This window comes from Lissotriton vulgaris, chromosome 1_1, assembly GCF_964263255.1.
Source record: "Lissotriton vulgaris chromosome 1_1, aLisVul1.2, whole genome shotgun sequence".
Lineage (NCBI taxonomy): Eukaryota > Metazoa > Chordata > Amphibia > Caudata > Salamandridae > Lissotriton > Lissotriton vulgaris.
The window spans coordinates 1,763,939,881-1,763,957,711 of NC_141685.1; the positions used below are offsets into that span (position 1 = coordinate 1,763,939,881).

The 17,831-nt window shown below is 44.5% G+C and overlaps 1 protein-coding gene across 2 annotated transcripts in view; it reads left to right on the forward strand.

Moving 5' to 3' along the window:
- VEZT (vezatin, adherens junctions transmembrane protein) overlaps positions 1–16,088 on the forward strand; it is a 197,753-nt gene extending 181,665 nt beyond the window's left edge. For both annotated transcript variants that reach the window (XM_086919066.1, XM_086919067.1), the window contains exons 11-12: positions 4,887–5,094; positions 14,959–16,088. In XM_086919066.1, the coding sequence (XP_086775192.1) occupies positions 4,887–5,094; positions 14,959–15,533 (783 nt within the window). In that variant the 3' untranslated portion in view covers positions 15,534–16,088. The remainder of the gene's footprint in view (positions 1–4,886; positions 5,095–14,958) is intronic.
- The last annotated feature ends 1,743 nt before the right edge of the window (positions 16,089–17,831 follow it).

The following is a 17,831-nucleotide window of genomic DNA, read 5'->3' on the forward strand; positions in this document are numbered from 1 at the left end:
CTATGTGGGATGGGTATGGCCAGACGTGGCAAACCCTAAAAATCAGTTGCAACTGTGCAAGGGTTTGAATGGTAAACACATAAAAAATGTGAGAACGAGATTAAGATCTCATTGACCCATTATGAAAGGAGAGGGAGTAACTATGTAGTTGAGGCCCTTCAGAAACCTCATGACTATGGGTGATTTGAACGAGGAGGATTGGTCTGGAACACCAAAGGAATGCCCTTTGCTGTGCCCATTGCACAACCTTGTTGAGCTAGTAAAGCATCCTGAACAACTGTGTGGGCACTGCTGGTGGCGATTGAAAAGGCCTCCTTGCACCAGGTTGTCCTCCAAACTCCACCACATCTAGTCTGCCACATGGTTACAAAATGGAACAGCTCTCTGCCCTGTTGGGACCACTGCCTGCGGAGGCACCAAGTGAGGGGACAGTAATCTGTTAGCATTTAGAAAGCTTTTAAAAACTCATTTGTTTGGAATCACCTGCTAGCGTCTGCCCTGTTGCTCTCTGATTCTAGCCACTAGCGCTGCGAGGCCTCAGGGTAGTTTATGCGCTATATAAATATAATTTTCATTTCATTGTGCTGATCAGCGTCAGTGACCAGGAGAATGCAAGAAGCTAGCTGAATTAGTAGGTACAAGAACATCATTACAGGTATGTATGTTCTCTTCTGAAACATCAGATTCATAGCCTGAACATTCTTTATCCTCTGCGGAGGGTGAAAGGTTCGATCAGACATAGTGTCCAGCACTTCCCCTATAAACAGAATGCATTCAGAGGGCAGCAGGTGAGATTTGGGCTTGTTAATTGGAAGGCAAAGATGGAACTGCAGAGACACTGTCACTTCCAAGTGGTGCAACACCATCTTCAGGGACACCGTTCTGAGGATCCAGTTGTCAAGGTATGGAAACACTGAGATTTCTGAGCACCTGAAATGGGCAGTAACGATCTTACCATGAAGCATACATACTTCCTTTGTGACCGCAGAACTGGCATGTGAAAACCACATCCTACAGATCAACAGACACCATCCAGTCTTCTGTTTCCAGTGTATGTAATACCTGTGCCAGGGACAGCATTTTGAACTTCACCTTTTGCAAAAAAACACTTGAAAACCCTTAAATCTAGGATCAGACAAAGTCTGCCGTCCTTCTTCAGAACCAGGTAGTACCAGGAGTAGCATCCCTGGCTCCATTCCTGCTCTGGCACCAGATCCACCACCACATTTTGCATGACTATCTCTGCCTCCTGCTGAAGGATGGGAAAGTAGTCTGCTGGATGGGCCGGGGAGAAAGAATCAAGGGTCTTCTACAACCTGCAAGACCCTGGAAGGGTACAGTATAAGCCCTTTCCACAATCTGCAAGACCTGCTGGTTATGTTCTGTTAAAAATATTTGCTATAGCCGACGTCTCACCCGGGGGCATCTCAGCGCTATTTCAGGTCCTGGCAGGAGGAGTAGACCAAGGAAGGTTAGCATAAGTATGCTTTTAGTAGTTTCCTGAATTTGCTTTATGTGGGAGTCGCACTGAGGGTTATAGGTAATTCATTCCAGTACCCTGGGGCAAAATAGGAAAAGGCCTTTCCCTCCGGTTCGAGTGTGACGAATTTGGGGCACGCACAGAAGGGCTTGGGTACTGGATCTGAGATTGCGACTGGGGACGCAAGTTGTCAATTTATTTTGGACCAAAAATGTATTTATCTCCAAAGTTATACCCTTTAGTCCTGTGGAACAAAAGATGCCAGTTCTCCAACTAGCACCCTGTGGTCTGTCAAAAGGGAACTAGGCTGCTTCCCTGCGCTGGCTAGGAAGAGGAAGAGAGGCAAAGAGGGGAGGGGGAGGCTAGGCATTGCTCCTATGTTTGTTGTTTGTACAGTGGATTGTGTTGCTGCTGTTGTTGGGTGGTCTGTGCTTGTTCTTGCCTTGAAAGGAAAACCCTTTATAAAAGTCCTGAAATTTATTGTACTTATGGTAGTCCAGCTGTTGTGCTTGTAAGCCAAGTGACCTGGATTTGGTCTTGCTCTTTTCGAAGCGCTCAAGAGCCAAATCCTTCTTTCGCACAAGAGATGAGACCCATCAACTGGGAGATCTGTCAAGATAGACTGCTAATTTTTTGAGAAGCCTGAGTTTCATAGTCAAGAATGGTGACAAAGAGAAATAGATCTCCTTATGGCTTGCGCTGTAGAGTTTACCATGTCTATGCCTGACTGTATGACTTGCTTTGCCACAGTTGTCCTTCCCTCATTAGCTCTGTGAAATATGGTCGCAAGTGTATGGGACTACCACTTGTGCCATAAACCACAGGGTGTGGATATAATTACCCATAAGGCAAGTGGCATTGAGGGATTTGAGAGCCATGCTTCCTGCCAAAAATGATTTATTGGCAAATTGCTCAATCATTTTAGACTAAAGCACATGGGGGGAAGCTTTGAGGAGCAGGAAGTTTGGACGATTTGTTGATGAGAAAGCCGAGTAACCAGCTGCCAGTCTATATCTTCTGGCCACTGGTCACTGTAGGAAAGAATAGTTCTCACTCAGGTCAAATTTCAAGACCACTAGCATCTCTTTGCGAAGCATCGTCTGGGCCCATGGTGGCAAAATGTATGTCATATCCATCTGGGTCTTCTATGGGGTCCTCAAGTGGATCCGAGTCACCAAAAAATCCATGGCCTTCTTCCATGAGGCATGGTACCTCTCTTCTTGATCTATGAACAGGAGCTTGGAATACTGTTAAAGGCAACAGATTTAAAGCTGAGGTCTGTGGTGGAGCTGGTGAAGTGTGATCTGGGGCTGATGGAGAAGAGATGAGGGGTGCTGTGTCAGTCGTGGTGCCTGATCTGAGTTTGGAACCAGCGTGGGAGATTAAATTATTGGAGAAAAGGGGCAAAAGGAGCCAGGGTAGAGCCACTGGTATCACAGTAAATGTGAATACCATAGGACCCATGGGACTTGTAAGTGCTCCAGAGGGGACCATGGCCCAATGAAATAAGTCAAATGTGGCATTCAAGAATAAACCACGTTTGTTCTAGGAGCCAGAAGTTCTGCATATTACTGACCGGGTTAAGGAACTGCTGTCAATGCCATAAGCATCAGCGGATCAAAGACCAACACTTCATCGGAAATGATCCTCTGGAGGAATATAAATATGCTCAGACAAGGAATCCTGTAGCGAGAGGAGGTGCATTACCTGTCTATGAACTACGTCCATCAGAGTCGTGGTGTTGCTTCTCCTTATGCTTTCTTCGGGATGTCTTAGGCAGCGACTTCTTGATTTTCACTTTGCTTGATGGTTGTCTTAAGGTTGGGCCATGACGAGTTTGGCTTCTCTTTCTTTTATGGCCTTAGGGTGCATGCTCCTATATGATTCACAGGACATTGTTCATGGTCCAACTTCAGGCACCCAGAGACCGGTGTCATTTTGGTTTATGATGCAAATTTGCCCATCACCGTCCCTGCAAGGTTTAACCTGAATGTTTGGGAGATTAAATCTGTAATGCACCTTAAAAATGTTTGAGAAAGACAAGATGTTGTGTGGAATTCCTTGAGAAGATCTAAGCTTCGGACCCAGGTCGGTAATGAGGCGTAAAGGGAACTGGTGTTGGGGCGCCGGTGGGGGTGATATATGGCTTCAGTGATGTCATAAGGGTGCAGTTTCTGGCGTCAAGATGGAACCATCACCACTGCCAACATGGAGAGCTATTGAAAGTTTCTAGAGTCTGTCTGATGCCCGAGATATTCAAAAGGTGAGGAATCTGCACGTAGAAATACCCATCAGAACATAAAGTATCATGTGCTCACCCTAGTGTAGAGACTCAAGAGAAAACTTGTTTCATTTAAGTACCAGGCAAAGTTCCAAAAATGGTCCGAAGTTGTTCATAAAAGTGGACCTGGGATTTACAGTTCAAAGCTATTACTAAACACTGTCTGCTCCTGCATGATACAGTTCTTTAGTTTAGAGTTCTATCCACACCCATTTTGCACTGTTGCGGTATTTCAATGCTTCTATTAATTTAAGTGGGTCATCATTGGGACTGGTTCACTTAACCGTACTGGAAAATAGGATGTCTTACACTGACTGTGGTACTCTGGCAAAGTTACTACCCTGTGCTGGCAGGAATTGCTAGTAGTCTGTAATGTTATCTCTGTTTCTATTCAGAGTCTGATCTATTTAATGTAGACAGTGGCTATTTGGCTCAGTGGGTTGGCTCTTTTTATATACCAAGTTCTTTAGGTTGAAGTCTTTTCAACGAGGCAACCATTTTCTTAGTGTATTTCATGAGTTACAGAGGAAGATCTCTCGGCATATTCTATAGAGCACTTTGGCATATTCAGGTAACAAGTTTTTTTATTGTGTTTCTATGTTTTTTTCCACGATGCAGAGGTGCGCCTTCTTATAAGCACCCTGCCAATCGCCTCAGGAGTAACTAATGGAGACAATCACTTTTAATTTGTTTTATTTTGTGATCTGCTCCAGATGAACGAATGTAACTTCATAGAATAAAAGGAGTGCGACTATCGCTGGCAGCTCTTTGTAGAGATTTTAGCATGTTAAAGATTGAATAGCAGTCAGTGCAAAACATTTTGATGTTATAGGCAATTTGGCTATTTCTGGTACATGCACAATGTTTGCTGCTTGTTAAATTAACTCAGCAATCCTTGCTACATGCTGGTGCCCTTGCCCATACGTCTCCTGCACTAAAACAAACCCTGCTTGGGAGAAACAAGTGTAGGGCCTTCAATTTAAACTCCCAGTCTTGTTCTGTTTGCCATGCACCTTCTAGGACACAAAGTGCACCCTTCCCTCCCACTGCTTGTTGCACATGAAGCCTCACTCATACACTGCAGTTAAATCCCTATTTGAATGGGTTCTTTTCTTTGTTTTCTAGGAATTTGAAGCAATTGTGGAGGAAGCAGACACAGATGACGAGTATCGAAGAGAAGATTACTATTGTCTGTCACAGGAGGAGAGAGAGCGCCAAAAGCGCGAACGGGAAGAATCCAAGCGAGTCCTACAGGAGTTGAAATCTGTGCTGGGGCTGAAAGCTTCAGAGGCTGAGAGGCTGAAATGGAAGCAGCTGCTCTTCAGTGACCATGGTGAGCAGTGGTAGCATCAGGGAGGACTTAAGATGTTGTTTTTTGAGCAGGCAAAAGCTCTGCTCCTTGCAACATGGTAATTTCCAGGAGCTTTCAAGCTTGTTTTATTGGGATTTATGGTTCGGTGTAAGAAGATATATAAATATATTGGCTGAATGGGGGCTTCATTTTTTGCACGTTTAGGTGTGGTTTTAAATCTTGTATATTTCAGGAATTGCATCTATTCTGTGGCAAACACCCTCTTCATCATGCTTCATTGCTTGTCCCCTCGTCCTCTTGCTCTTCATCTACACAGCTTGTGCTGGGCTATTGCCATGTCAGGGCAGCTCTCCCTCCTTCCACTTATCCTGAGAGACAGCTCCTGTTGGGTGGCTGCCTTGGTTCTGGAGCTCTCTATCACTCACTAGTTGGAGTTTGAGAGCCTGCATGGCTTGTATGCTTTCCCTCTTTTTCTAGCTACAGACAGTTGAAGCCAAGAAAAAGAAAGACCTTGGGTCACCACTACATATAGCAATACATAACATAAAGAAAGGCCACGAAAGGTCAGACCCTTCAAGTCATTGGGTTGTTCCTCTTGCATCCCTGATAGTCCAGGGTGAGGCCATGTAAGCTGCATGTTATGTTAATTTCATTTAATATAGCGCTCAAATCACCCCAGTTGGGTATTTAAGTGCTGAAAGCAGTCACAGGCAAAACTAAGGGAGCTCCGTTAGAATAGAAAAATCTTAAGCATTTTTCAGAATTTATTATAATCTGTGGAGGGACGAAGATGAAGGGGTACGTTATTCCAGTATACATGGGTCAGGTAGGAAAAGGCTCTGCCACCACATCTCGTCAGTCGATTACGAGGTACGGTCAGCAGAGCTTTGTCCATAGATCTTTAGTTTTGGGATGATGAGTAATGTCAGAGTTTCTACTTCAGGTAACAAAGTCCTTTATCCTTCAAGGCATTGTGTGTCAAGCAGCAAATAATGAAAATGCTTCGTTGTCGTACCGGTAGCCAGTGAAGAGCTTTCAGCAGTGGTTTGGAGGCAGAGCCTTAGAGATAAAGGAGAAGCCTAGTAGTGGTGTTTTGTACTACTTGTAATTTAGAGAGAAGTGTCTCATTTGCTGAAGCCAATAGAGCATGGCCATAGTCCAGTCTTCTAATTATCAGTGCCTGAACTCATGTTTTTCTCGCTGCAATGGGAAGAAATGGGAAGGCTTTCCCCAGTAGGCGCATTGTATTGAAACACATGCTCGTGCTAGATAGCACTTGTTCTTTCATAGATAGTGCTTGATCTATTGTTACTCCAAGATTCTTAACTGCCGTCCTAGGGGTGGGGACATCACCAAATTCTGGTAGCCACCAGTCATCCGACCAGAGATGTTGGGCCTTACCAAACAGCCTAACCTCAGTTTTTAATCTGCAGGCAATTTGTTGTCATCCATACCAAGATCGCTATCATTCCCTTGGCAAAGTGGTCTTTCGTTTTGTCCAGATCTTTGTCAAAAGAGGTGACCAGCTTTGCGTCATCAGCATATGCTATTATTTCAAACCCAAAAGATTCTGCGATCTGAGCAAGGGGGGCCATGTATATCTTAAATAAGGTAGGGCTCAGACACGAGCCCTGCAGAACAACCTTGTTAATTCTCATGGTACAGGATTTAAATGGGCCAAGAGAATGGTTTGAGTTCTATTTCTCAAATAAATCTTGGAAACACTTAAGAGCTGTCCCATAAATGCTTCTCACATGCAGTCCCTGTGACATCCTCGTATGAGACACAGTATCAAAAGCTGCGGACAAGTCCATCAGCACTAACCTAGTTGGAGATCCCGCATCGAGCGAGACTCTCAATGAATCAGTGACTCCTAATAGTGCAGTCTCCATACTGTGGGAAGGCCTAAACCCTTATTGAGCGGGGTCTAGGATTTTGTCTTCCTCTTGATAGCTGACTCTTCCTCCTTCTGCTGCATTAGTTGACAGGTTGCACTGGTAGCATCGCTCATTCTCCTGAGCTGCTGTCTGACCAGAGGAAATAGTAAAAACTGCATTTCCCGTTCTTACTGTCGGTCATAGTACTTGGAGAAAATATTTATTCAGAAGGTGAGCCATGGCACTCACCTTAGCATGGTGAAAGGAGATAGTATGCCTTCGGCAAAAACGCAGATTTTGGCCACCAATTTAAAAAACAAAAGGCCTCATTTAGACGACTCCTCAAACCAAGCACCCAAAATGCACTTTGACGTTTCCTTTTATGAATAAATTGAAAGGATATGTTAACACATTTTAAACTTTCTGACAAAATGTGGTCAAACATTTGGACTGTACTACAAAAAAAGTATACATGAAGCTTAACAAGTAATGTTGGTCTATACTGCCATCTCCACACTCTAAATTCCTGTGCATTGGCTCATGATTTATTATTTCACCAAAACCTCTCACTGTCAGTAAAGGACCATATCGCATGGCTACGTTATGTATCCTCCACTTATAAATTCCTACAAAATCTCTGTTTGGATGAGTGGATGCAGTCTAGCATACAAGTTATTTTCTAAAGGTTGTCTGGTGAGGACGTTTAATAAGCTCTCCAGCAGTCTTTAACAGGTGGGTGGGGGTGAGGTAGTGGAGGGAAATAGAAACTTAGACTTTGGCACTGAATAAGAACCACCAGGCTCATCCTTTGTATGTCACATACCCACTTTCTAAGCGCACATTCTAAATGACTTCTAGCGGTGTCTTTGGCTTTCTGACTACTATTGTTAATTTTTGTTGCAATCCTTTCTAACAGGTTTAGTTTCTTTGTCTAGCTGCTAAGGGACTATTCTGTGCACTCATTACCTTATAGACGAAAATAGAATTATTTTCAAATCTTAATCACGGCAGGTTGCAGAAAGTGTGGTATAGTGATTAGGTTATTGCCTAATAAAACTCAAGCTCTGAATTCAAATCTCTGTTTCCACACTTACCCACAATGAGTGAACCTGACACGTCTTTCTTATGTCACCCTTCACTTATATGCTTCAATTTTCAGGCTTATTAATAGCCTATAACCACATATATGAAGAACAATATATTAAGAATAGGTTTGTGTCTCTAAACAGCACCCTTCCACTCCCTTAGCGTGCTCATTATGGCTTATTCCAGTTGAACAACGCTTTCTAGATTACTGGGAAGAAAAGTAACTCTTGCAATCAAAATTCACTATTAAACCACCTATATTCATGAATGTCTCCTTTGACTTTTTTTTACAATTTTTATAGGTGTTGGTTGTGGGCACTGTTTTAACTATTTCCACAGGCTCAGATAGCATAGAGAACAGATGCACTGGTGGTAACTTGACTGGAGGCCCCAGCGGGCACTTTGTGCCGAAAGGCACGCTAGAGGGATCTGGATGAGTGCCAAATATGCATAACTTGCCCTCACTGAAGGCCTCGACCTGTTGCGGCATCGCTGATGGCCCTTGGAACTTGGGGCGCATAAGAACCATGTGTGGAATCTGCTCCTTATGCGAGAAACTGGAGCGAGAGTGGTTGGCACCTTGACACCTTCGCAACTTCTCTTTTGATAGCGAGCGATGGGGTGTTGTCAAGTCCCGCTTCACTTTCTTTTATTTCCTCTTCTACCTAGACTTTGACATACCTGCTGATTTAAACCACAAAGAGGATCTGTATCAGGACTGGTTTTGAAAGCGGAAGCTGGTACACGCCCTCAATGAACCACAGAACTTACATGAGGTCCGTGACATCTTCGGATGGTTGGCGTCGTACAGCTTTGCTTCACGGTCCTGATTCACCTTTGGGTGTATGAGGGCGCACTCACTGCGTTACTTGGATCGGTGTCCCGAGCCCAGACACCAAAGACACACCTCGGGTGAATCGTTTACTGACCTCTGTTTCCAACAATCAGGGCATGGTTTGAACTCTGAAGTTTTTAGTTGAGACATCGTTCCCTTGTCCACTGGATTCAAATTTGAAAAGTTGTCCAACCAAAAATTTGCAGCAGAGCTCCTGATCTGTATTCAGAGGTGCGAAAGCAAGGAACTTATGTTGGCGTGCAGGAGCGAAACTTATTTGGCTCTGCATAGTCACTTCTGGGGAAGAACACAGCCAACGCGGAGCTTCATGGCACCACCAAGCGGCGTGCAGGAGCATTGCTGAGAAATGTTTCAGATCCAGGCTTGCACTTGGGGTAGTCTAAACGTGAGGTATATTCAGTTAAAAAATATCCACTAGAAAAAGTGATAAAGAAAAAAAAGCTTTATAGATAAGAAACAAAAACTAGCTTAGTCACACCATGCTGTGCACATGATTGGCTCCAAGTTCTGTCCTTACAGATGCACTGCACTATTTGTGTTTATATCATTGTGACTTCGCTACACAACTTCAGTCTTTAAAAGGGTCAGGGAAGAGTGTCCCCTTCTGTGTCACCCCTTCTTTTCCCTGTGCTAGGCAGAGCTGCATCTCACAAAGCACCAATGGGGCAGTGTATTATTGGAAAATGATGACTGCGTTAAACACATTTTCAATTATAAATGTGCCTCTCTATGGTCTCACCTCACTAAACATTCAGGGTCTCAGTATATGCTTCAATAGCTTAATTGGACATCCTTCACTTATTACATTTGTTTTAGATGAGCATTATCCATTGTCCGCAAAACCTACATTCGTTTTTATTACTATCTTTAATACCAACATTTCTTTATGATTACCAACTTTTTATAATTGAGCTATGACATTGACAAATATTCTTAAGCATATGTCTTACTCTTTCTTTAAACGTCTCTTCCCTTTGCATAAAAACTGTTCGAACTACACCCCACTTTGTTTTATTCAAACTCTAAGAAAGAGGCTAAGCGAAGGAAAACTACAAAATAGAGCAAAAAAAGGGGCAGATGCCTCTGGCTCTAAACCTCTATAAGGAGCCTAGCCTCCAATCTCTGAATCTCCGCTAAAATACACATAGTTTAGAGCAATACTTGGTACAGGGATAGCTTCTTTTTCTTATGGAGTTTGGAAAAGAATTATGGGAAGTAAAACTCCGGGTTAGTTAGTCTTTTGTTGAATAAAGCGCACACGTTGTTCAGTGGGCGGAAGGTGATTGGAGGGAAACGAGAGTCCTCTACCATGCTAAACACCTTTCATATTTGCCCCAATATATTGGCTCTTGCTTATACAAAATAAGTAAAAGTTTTGTTCTCACATCTGCTTGTCGTATGTGGGCTTGCATCTCTCCGCAATTTATACACAAACCTTGGTGACTAATGCACAGCCTGTTTGAGTTTTTGGATGTAAACAACGTAAGTGACTTGGCTACCTCGATCACTACTATTTCAGAAACAGATGTTTATGGGTTGTTTTGCATTTCATCTGCACATCAAACAACATGAAACATTTAAGTTTATTACCACTGTAATCGGGCATAAATGTTCTATATTTCAGGTCTGTTTCTGCTTTTTGTCAGGTCCTATGGTGCCCAACATGCAAAATCTTAATGAATGTTTTTGCTTGTGACTTGTTAGAAGAGATTCTTGCATTTTTCCCCACCCCCACCATAAAAAAAGCAATTTTTTTTACAGGGAACTTAGAAAGTATCTCCCTTTTCTAAGGCGTCATTTGTCGTTCATAAAGAATCTATTCTTCATATCTTTTTTCCAGTGCTTTGAAAATGGCATGTTGGTGCCACTGATCGTGGCTTGCTTTCTAGCAGTTCAGTGGGTGCAGTTCATGTCCAAGATGTCGGATTCATTTGCTTCCCTGCGCCAGAAGAAATATCTCTGCTCCATCCCAAAATTCTTTCCGTACTTTACATGTGGATTGTTATCAAGTTGAGACTTTATAAAAAATTGCCCTGTGGTCTTTTTTTATTACTATAAATGCGGGTCCAGTTCTCCCAAGAACACGAGTAGATGGATGACCGTGTTCTTTTTTTGTAATTTTTGTTTTACTACATGTTAGTTCAATTCTCTCAAGGATATGAGCACCGCTTTTGGATAATGCTGCTTAGTTTGTTTGCTTGCATCTATGCTAGGGGCATTCATCTGAGCTTGGTTGATGCCTTTTATATGTAGTCCTGGTCATGCAGGTCTGCATTGGTGATCTTCTCATATGTTGCTGGAGCAGCTTCATGTCAAGCTCTCCGTTACGTGAAATGGCTGAGTTTAAAGTTCTTTGCTTAGATTGGCCTATTTGTTTCCTGGACAAGTCCAATGAGATTGAGATCAGCATCAATGTTTATGGCTCTGTAGATAGATATCATATGTTGAAATTGAAGGGAGCGGATTGGAATGCATCAGTTGTCGAGTTTTGCCCAAGGAGATAATCATGACATTTCCAAATAACTTCACAGTAGAAAACATCCAATTCTAAATCATAGACCCAACATCTTTCCAATGCCCGCAAACTCCGGCTGGTGCTACAGGCCTTTCCTGGACATCCTCAAGTCCATCTGGTCTTGAATGTATATTCAGGAAGCCAGACTGATCTGTGTCTGCAAAGCCAAAACTTTCACCTGAAAGCATTTATAGAGTGGGCGGTACTTAAAGCATGGTTGTCAGTAGTACAAATACAACTAGTATTCATAGTCTCAAAGAACAGTGAGATTGTGAGCGCAGTAGTTTCCTGGAACCCTCAGGGCATTGATGTTGGTCATGGATAACTATGTGGACTCCTTCACTGGGCCATTAGTGTTCCTTGCAAAAACTCAGAACTCACTGCAATTATTCCCCAGGGTTAGGAAGAGCCTAGTTTTGCCTGCTTCACCCAAGCTAGTGATGTTGGGGCTCACTATTCAAATCCTAATTCAGACAAACATCAACTCCATCGGTAGATAATTGAGTGGCCTTTGGTAAAATAGATTAATGGGTAGAATTGATTCCTTTGATCAAGTCTGTAAAGCCACTGCTTAGATGTTCCCTGATGAAGATGGCGACCACTGATATGGTCTAATGAAGCCTAATGGGGTATGTTATCATTGTTTTAGTTTAGAACGCTTCCTGTCAACATCTCTCTGTAGGTAGATTTTTTTCACTTCCATGAGACTCAAATCAGTCAATCAATCAATCATTACATTTGTAAAGCGTGCTACACACCCGTGAGGGTCTCAAGGCGCTGGGGGGAGGTGGGGGCTGCTACTGATCGAAAAGCCAGGTCTTGCGAAGTCCTTTGAAGGCCAGCAGGTCCTGGGTCTGTCGTAGGCCCGTAGGGAGAGTGTTCCAAGTGTTGGCGGCGAGGTAGGAGAAGGACCTGCTGCCGGCGGTGGTTTTCCAGATGCATCGAACTGTGGCGAGGGCGAGGTTGGCAGAGCGGAGGCTGCGGGTGGGGGTGTAGAAGCTGAGTTGGTCGTTGAGGTATGCTGGTCCGGCATTGTGTAGGGCTTTGTGTGTGTGGATGAGGAGTTTGAAGGTGATCCTCTTGTTGACTGGGAGCCAGTGCAGGCCTCTCAGGTGGGGTGTGATGTGGCTGCGTCGAGGGATGTCGAGGATCAGCCGTGCCAAGGCGTTCTGGATGCGTTGCAGCCGTCTCAGGAGCTTGGTGGTTGTTCCTGCGTAGAAGGCGTTCCCATAGTCCGGTCTGCTGGTGACGAGAGCCTGGGTAACGGTTCTTCTCATCCTGGGGAGCATTCGGAGGGTGTTGAAGCAGAAAGTGGAGACGGCCTTGACCTGCTTGGTCATGGTGAGGGCGGAGTCGAGGGTGACCCCTAGGTTGTGTGCATGGTTGGTGGGTTCTGGGGCTGTTCCTAGTTATGTTGGCCACCAGGAGTCGTCCCAGGCTGACGGCGTTGAGCCGAGGATGAGGACCTCAGTCTTGTCTACATTCAGCTTCAGCCTGCTGTCCTTCATCCATTTGGCGACGACCTTCATTCCTCTGTGGAGGTTGGCTGTGGCGGTGTGGGCGTCTTCGAAGAGGGAGATGATCCGCTGGGTGTCGTCGGCGTAGGAGAGGTTGCTGAGGCTATGTTGTCGTGCGACGTGGGCGAGTGGTGCCATGTAGATATTGAACAGCGTCGGGCTGAGGGATGATCCCTGAGGAACGCAGCAGATGATCTTGGTGGTCTTGGAGCGGAAGGGTGGGGAGCGGACGCTCTGGGTTCTGCCAGAGAGGAAGGATGTGGTCCAGGGCCTTCTCTTGGATTCTGGCGTCATGGAGGCGTGCTGTTAGGTTGCGGTGGCAGACCGTGTCGAAGGCTGCTGATGGGTCCAGAAGGATGAGGGCGGCTGTTTCTCCTTTGTCCATAAGGATCCTGATGTCATCGGTGGCGGCGATGAGGGCGGTCTTGGTGCTGTGGTTGCTGCGGAAGCCGGACTGGGATGGGTCCAGGATATTGTTGTCTTCGAGGTAGCGGGTCAGCTGCCTGTTGATGATCTTCTCCATGACTTTCGCCAGGAAAGGGAGCAGGGAGATGGGCCGGAAGTTCTTGAGGTCGTTGGGGTCCACCTTGGGTTTCTTCAGTAGGGCGTTGATCTCGGCGTGCTTCCAACTCTCTGGGAAGGTTGCTGTCTTGAAGGAGATGTTGATTGTTTTCCGGAGGTGGGGGGCGATGGCTGTGCTGGCTTTGTTGAAAACGTGGTGAGGGCATGGGTCAGATGGGGACCCAGAGTGGATGGAGTTCATTGTCTTGAAGGTGTCTTCGTCGCTGACGTTGGACCAGGTGGTCAGGCGGCTGGTGCGCGTGGTGGTTGCAGGAGTAGTGGTCTCGGCGGTGGAGGTGGGGGTGGGGGTGGGGGTGGTGGTGTTGAAGCTGTCTTGGATGTCAGTGATCTTGCGGTGACAGAAGGTGGCCAGTGAGTCGCACAGGTCTTGTGATGGTGGAATGTCGTTGGTGTTGGAGCTGGGGTTGGAGAGTTCTTTCACGATGTTGAAGAGCTCTTTGCTGTTGTTATGTTATGTTATAAGTTTTGTTGAGCGCGACAGCTGCCCCAGCAACGGGGCGTCCCGGCGCTAAGAACCATAGCATAACCACCTGAGGAGGGGGGGAGGGAGACGAAACTACAGAAGTGGAAAGAGGTGCGTTTTTACTGCTTTACGAAAAGCGGACAGGTTGTTAAGGCAACGAATGTGTAGGGGCAAAGAGTTCCATAATTTTGCTCCCATTAACCTGAAGGAGCGGCCTCCGATACGGCAGAACTTCGTGCGGGGGACCACTACTAAGTGTTGGCCCATGGAGCGAAGATTGCGTTGGGGGGTGTAAGGTGTTAGCAATGATCGGAGAAGTTGTGCGTTGTTGTCTAGACAGTCCTTGAAGGCGGTCCTTGAAGACGGTCCTGATTAGTTAGTTGTGTCTGCGGGTGGCGTTCTTGTGGGCTGTGTGGCTGTCTGGTGTTCGGTCGCGGAGCCAGCTCTTCTCCAGCTTCCGACAGGTGCGCTTGGAGGTCCGGAGGTCTTCGGTGAATCACAAATTGATGGGACTTTAGGTTGTACCCGACTGGCTGGGAGCCAGTACTTTGACGTTTGTCCATACGCAACACAAAGCAATGAACCATGTTAAGTATATGCCAATTCTGCCAATATAATGTGCATAATTTTAGCATGCTTCTATATTATTGGTATTCTGCCAGCAAAAATCCTGGACGGCTCAGTCTGCTGGCCTGTATTTTTGGGCAGATGCAAATATAATTACCATACTTCATTATATAAATGGTATTTCACTTTACATACGTTTAGGTTACATGATTTCATTGAGAAATGGGAAAATATAAGCAGTTGTTTAACGTAGAGTCCGATATAAAGTCTAAAATAGGATGATGATATTCTTAAGTGAAGAAGTGAGACCATAAGTAAATGTGCAAGGTTTGTTGCTGGCATTAGGAAGATGAACTTATGGCAAATTGGAGCGAAGTAAAAATGTTAATGACCTAATGTGTTTCATTTATTTTCTATTTTAGCTGCGGTTACGCCATTATCTCTGCTCGACCCTGTGGAACCTGTAAGTAATGGCACACCGCGCGCATCCTGTGATACAGAGACCAATCATGATCACATAAGCAACAGTGTTTACAGTGACAGAATACATGATGCTGCCAATGAGAAGCCGAGGACTGAATACATTTCTGAAGAAAGGGTAACCAAGGGGAGCCCAGAAAGGTGTGCTGAGCATGGTGTCCGGCCAGAGAAAGAGAAATCGTGTTACCTGAGTGAAGGTAAAGAAGAGGCCTCACAGACTAGCAAGGTGGAAATGGAAACTTCTGAGCTAGCGCCTACAGAAACCGTGCAGTCCTCCATCAAAGACAGACTTGCGCGACTCCACCTATCCACGGACTTCAGCTTCACCTCGGGGCTAGCCGCCCAGGTCGCTGCAAGGTCTATCGCGTTCACATTCATGGATGAGCAGCAGACCTTTGGGGATGATGAGGACGAGGAAGTGGAAGACACAGAGGGCATTGGGCCAGAGCAAAATGTACATTTTGTTGAAGGGGGGAAAAGCGAAGAACAGAGATCAACGAACGACGGGATATTGTAATGTTTGTTTATATAAACTTGTCTGTAAAATACAAGATGGCTGCCTGCTCAACACTAAGACTTCAGTGTAATACAGTGACTGAGTTCGAAAGAAGGATGGAGAATCAAAGGTCTTGGTTAAAAAAAAGCAAAGACGTATTTATAAAAACTTGTATAGCCTGCATTTTTCCAGTGTTGCTTTTTGGTAACATTGACAAACTAAAGAGGAAAATAACCGAACAAAGAAATGTGACTTGTTTTCTCCTGATGTTTGTTTTAACTTATTTAATGTTTGTCCTTTTATTTATTTATACTATTTTATCAACAACCTTGTCTTCAACTCACCCTTGTTTAAAATTTTGTTTGCAGTTAACAATGTTAAATTAATTAGGCGGCAAAAAGGTTGGGTTCCATAAATGAGAACAGCAGCATTGTATGGTCCTTATGCCGCAGTCACATGTTCTTCCATATTCAGTGTATATTGCTCAATGACTGTGGTCATTTGTAACTATATTTGTTGTTGACCTATTCTCACTGATGCTAAAAAGTAGATTTTCAATTAAAAGATTTAAATAAACCCTTGTTTATTCAGTTTTGATGGGCTAGCGTTTGGTCTGCAAATAAGTATGGATTAATCTGAAACTTGTTTTTACAGTCTTAGTTCTATTTTTCTCAATCAAGGATAGCATTGTAGGTCACTTTCCACATTAGGTTTGTCAGTAGAGTCTGCAGGGGCGGCTCCTCTGTTGGAGCGGAGTAGCGTCACCCCACTTAAAAAACCCCCAAAGCCCCAGAGATTAAAGATGAAATGGTAATTTATTGCCATTACATTTTTCAATCTCCACCTCAAACAAAGCGTCAGGATGGGGGCGGGGCTGCTGCTGAGTGACAGCAGCATGTCACTCAGCAGGGAGGAGTGTGGACTGGCTGTGCGCATGTCTTTTTGGCCGGGTGTCCTGCGACGGCCAGCCACACATGCACACTTTAAACATCTCTAACCCAGCTGTCTGAAGATAGCTGGGTTAGAGCAAGCCAAAGCCTCCAGAGTGCTGTGGAGCGCAGAGTGAGGCTGCTCCTACTAATCCTAGCGCAGCTCTCATGCTGGAGTGAGCAGCGCCATGATTGGCCAAGAGAGTTGCTGCATTCAGTTCCTGCGAAAGGAGAGGTCCGGACCGTAGGACGTTGTGTTCTTGTAAGGTAAGTGAGTTTTTTAACATATTACTTGCGTGCACGTTTAAAAAAATATTATTTAAGTGCCACCCACCTCCCCCCGTAGCTACCAGCTGCCACTGAGAGACCGATGGAAAAAATGGGCAAACTACTGCTGCCTAATTCCTAATATTTACTGTGCTATTTACTGCCAGCCTTTAGCTGTCAATAATCCTTGCTGGAAACGAGGTGTTGCCGTAAGCAGCGGAGTGATTACATGTTGCAGTGGTAACCTGATAACCGAAAATCTTTACCTTTACCTCTCACGTGCATTAGCGCCATGGTCTGCTGTCTTTATTTTAAAGGTAGTTTGGTAGCAGATGTTGCAAGATCTTATTTCTGTATTCCTGCTGGGTAAATCTGAATTCATTTTCTATTGTATCTGCTAAATCTGTTCACAGAATTGAGATCAACCCTTTTCTTCTGATGAATCATTGTAAGCTGTTATTAACTAATGAGCCGGTTTGCAGAAATCTCAGGAAAGTGACCGCAAAAGGGCTTAGTCTTTGGTCCTTTACTGGCTTAGGAGCCTTCTTTAGACAACAGGATTTTCTTCCCATATACCCTCCTGAAGAATACTTGTTTGGATGTTGTGTGATCTAATATAATGATCTTGGTTAGGCAGTTTATGGCTTTGTCTGGTACTGTTAAAAGTAGTTTGTGCTTGTGTTGCATTCTAGGACATCTCTCCTCAGAAACAGATTGCCTTCCTCTTCACATAAAACCTTCTTTTTTTTTCTTTCACTCAGGTTTTGTCTGTCACGCATGAATATCCTCCATCGCCTCTATTATTATTTTCTTCTTTCTTCCTTACTAGCATTTATTCGGCCTAGTTCCTATACGCCTCTTTTTTTCACTTGGTTATTTGGCTCTCTGATGAGTTATGTCTTTTCTCACTCACATTGGGGTGTCCGTAAATCTGACCGTCTAAATAAATAAGAAGCCCCTTCTCCCTCTTTAATTCGAGAGTACAATATATTTTCTCACTAAATGTTTTTCATTTGTCATAAGCTTAGAACCTGATTTAGAAAAAGGCAGTAACCGGAATTTTAACCAAAAAGGTATGGTTTTTCTGATTGGCTCACCAGTGGTTTAAATGTCCGGTATTTAG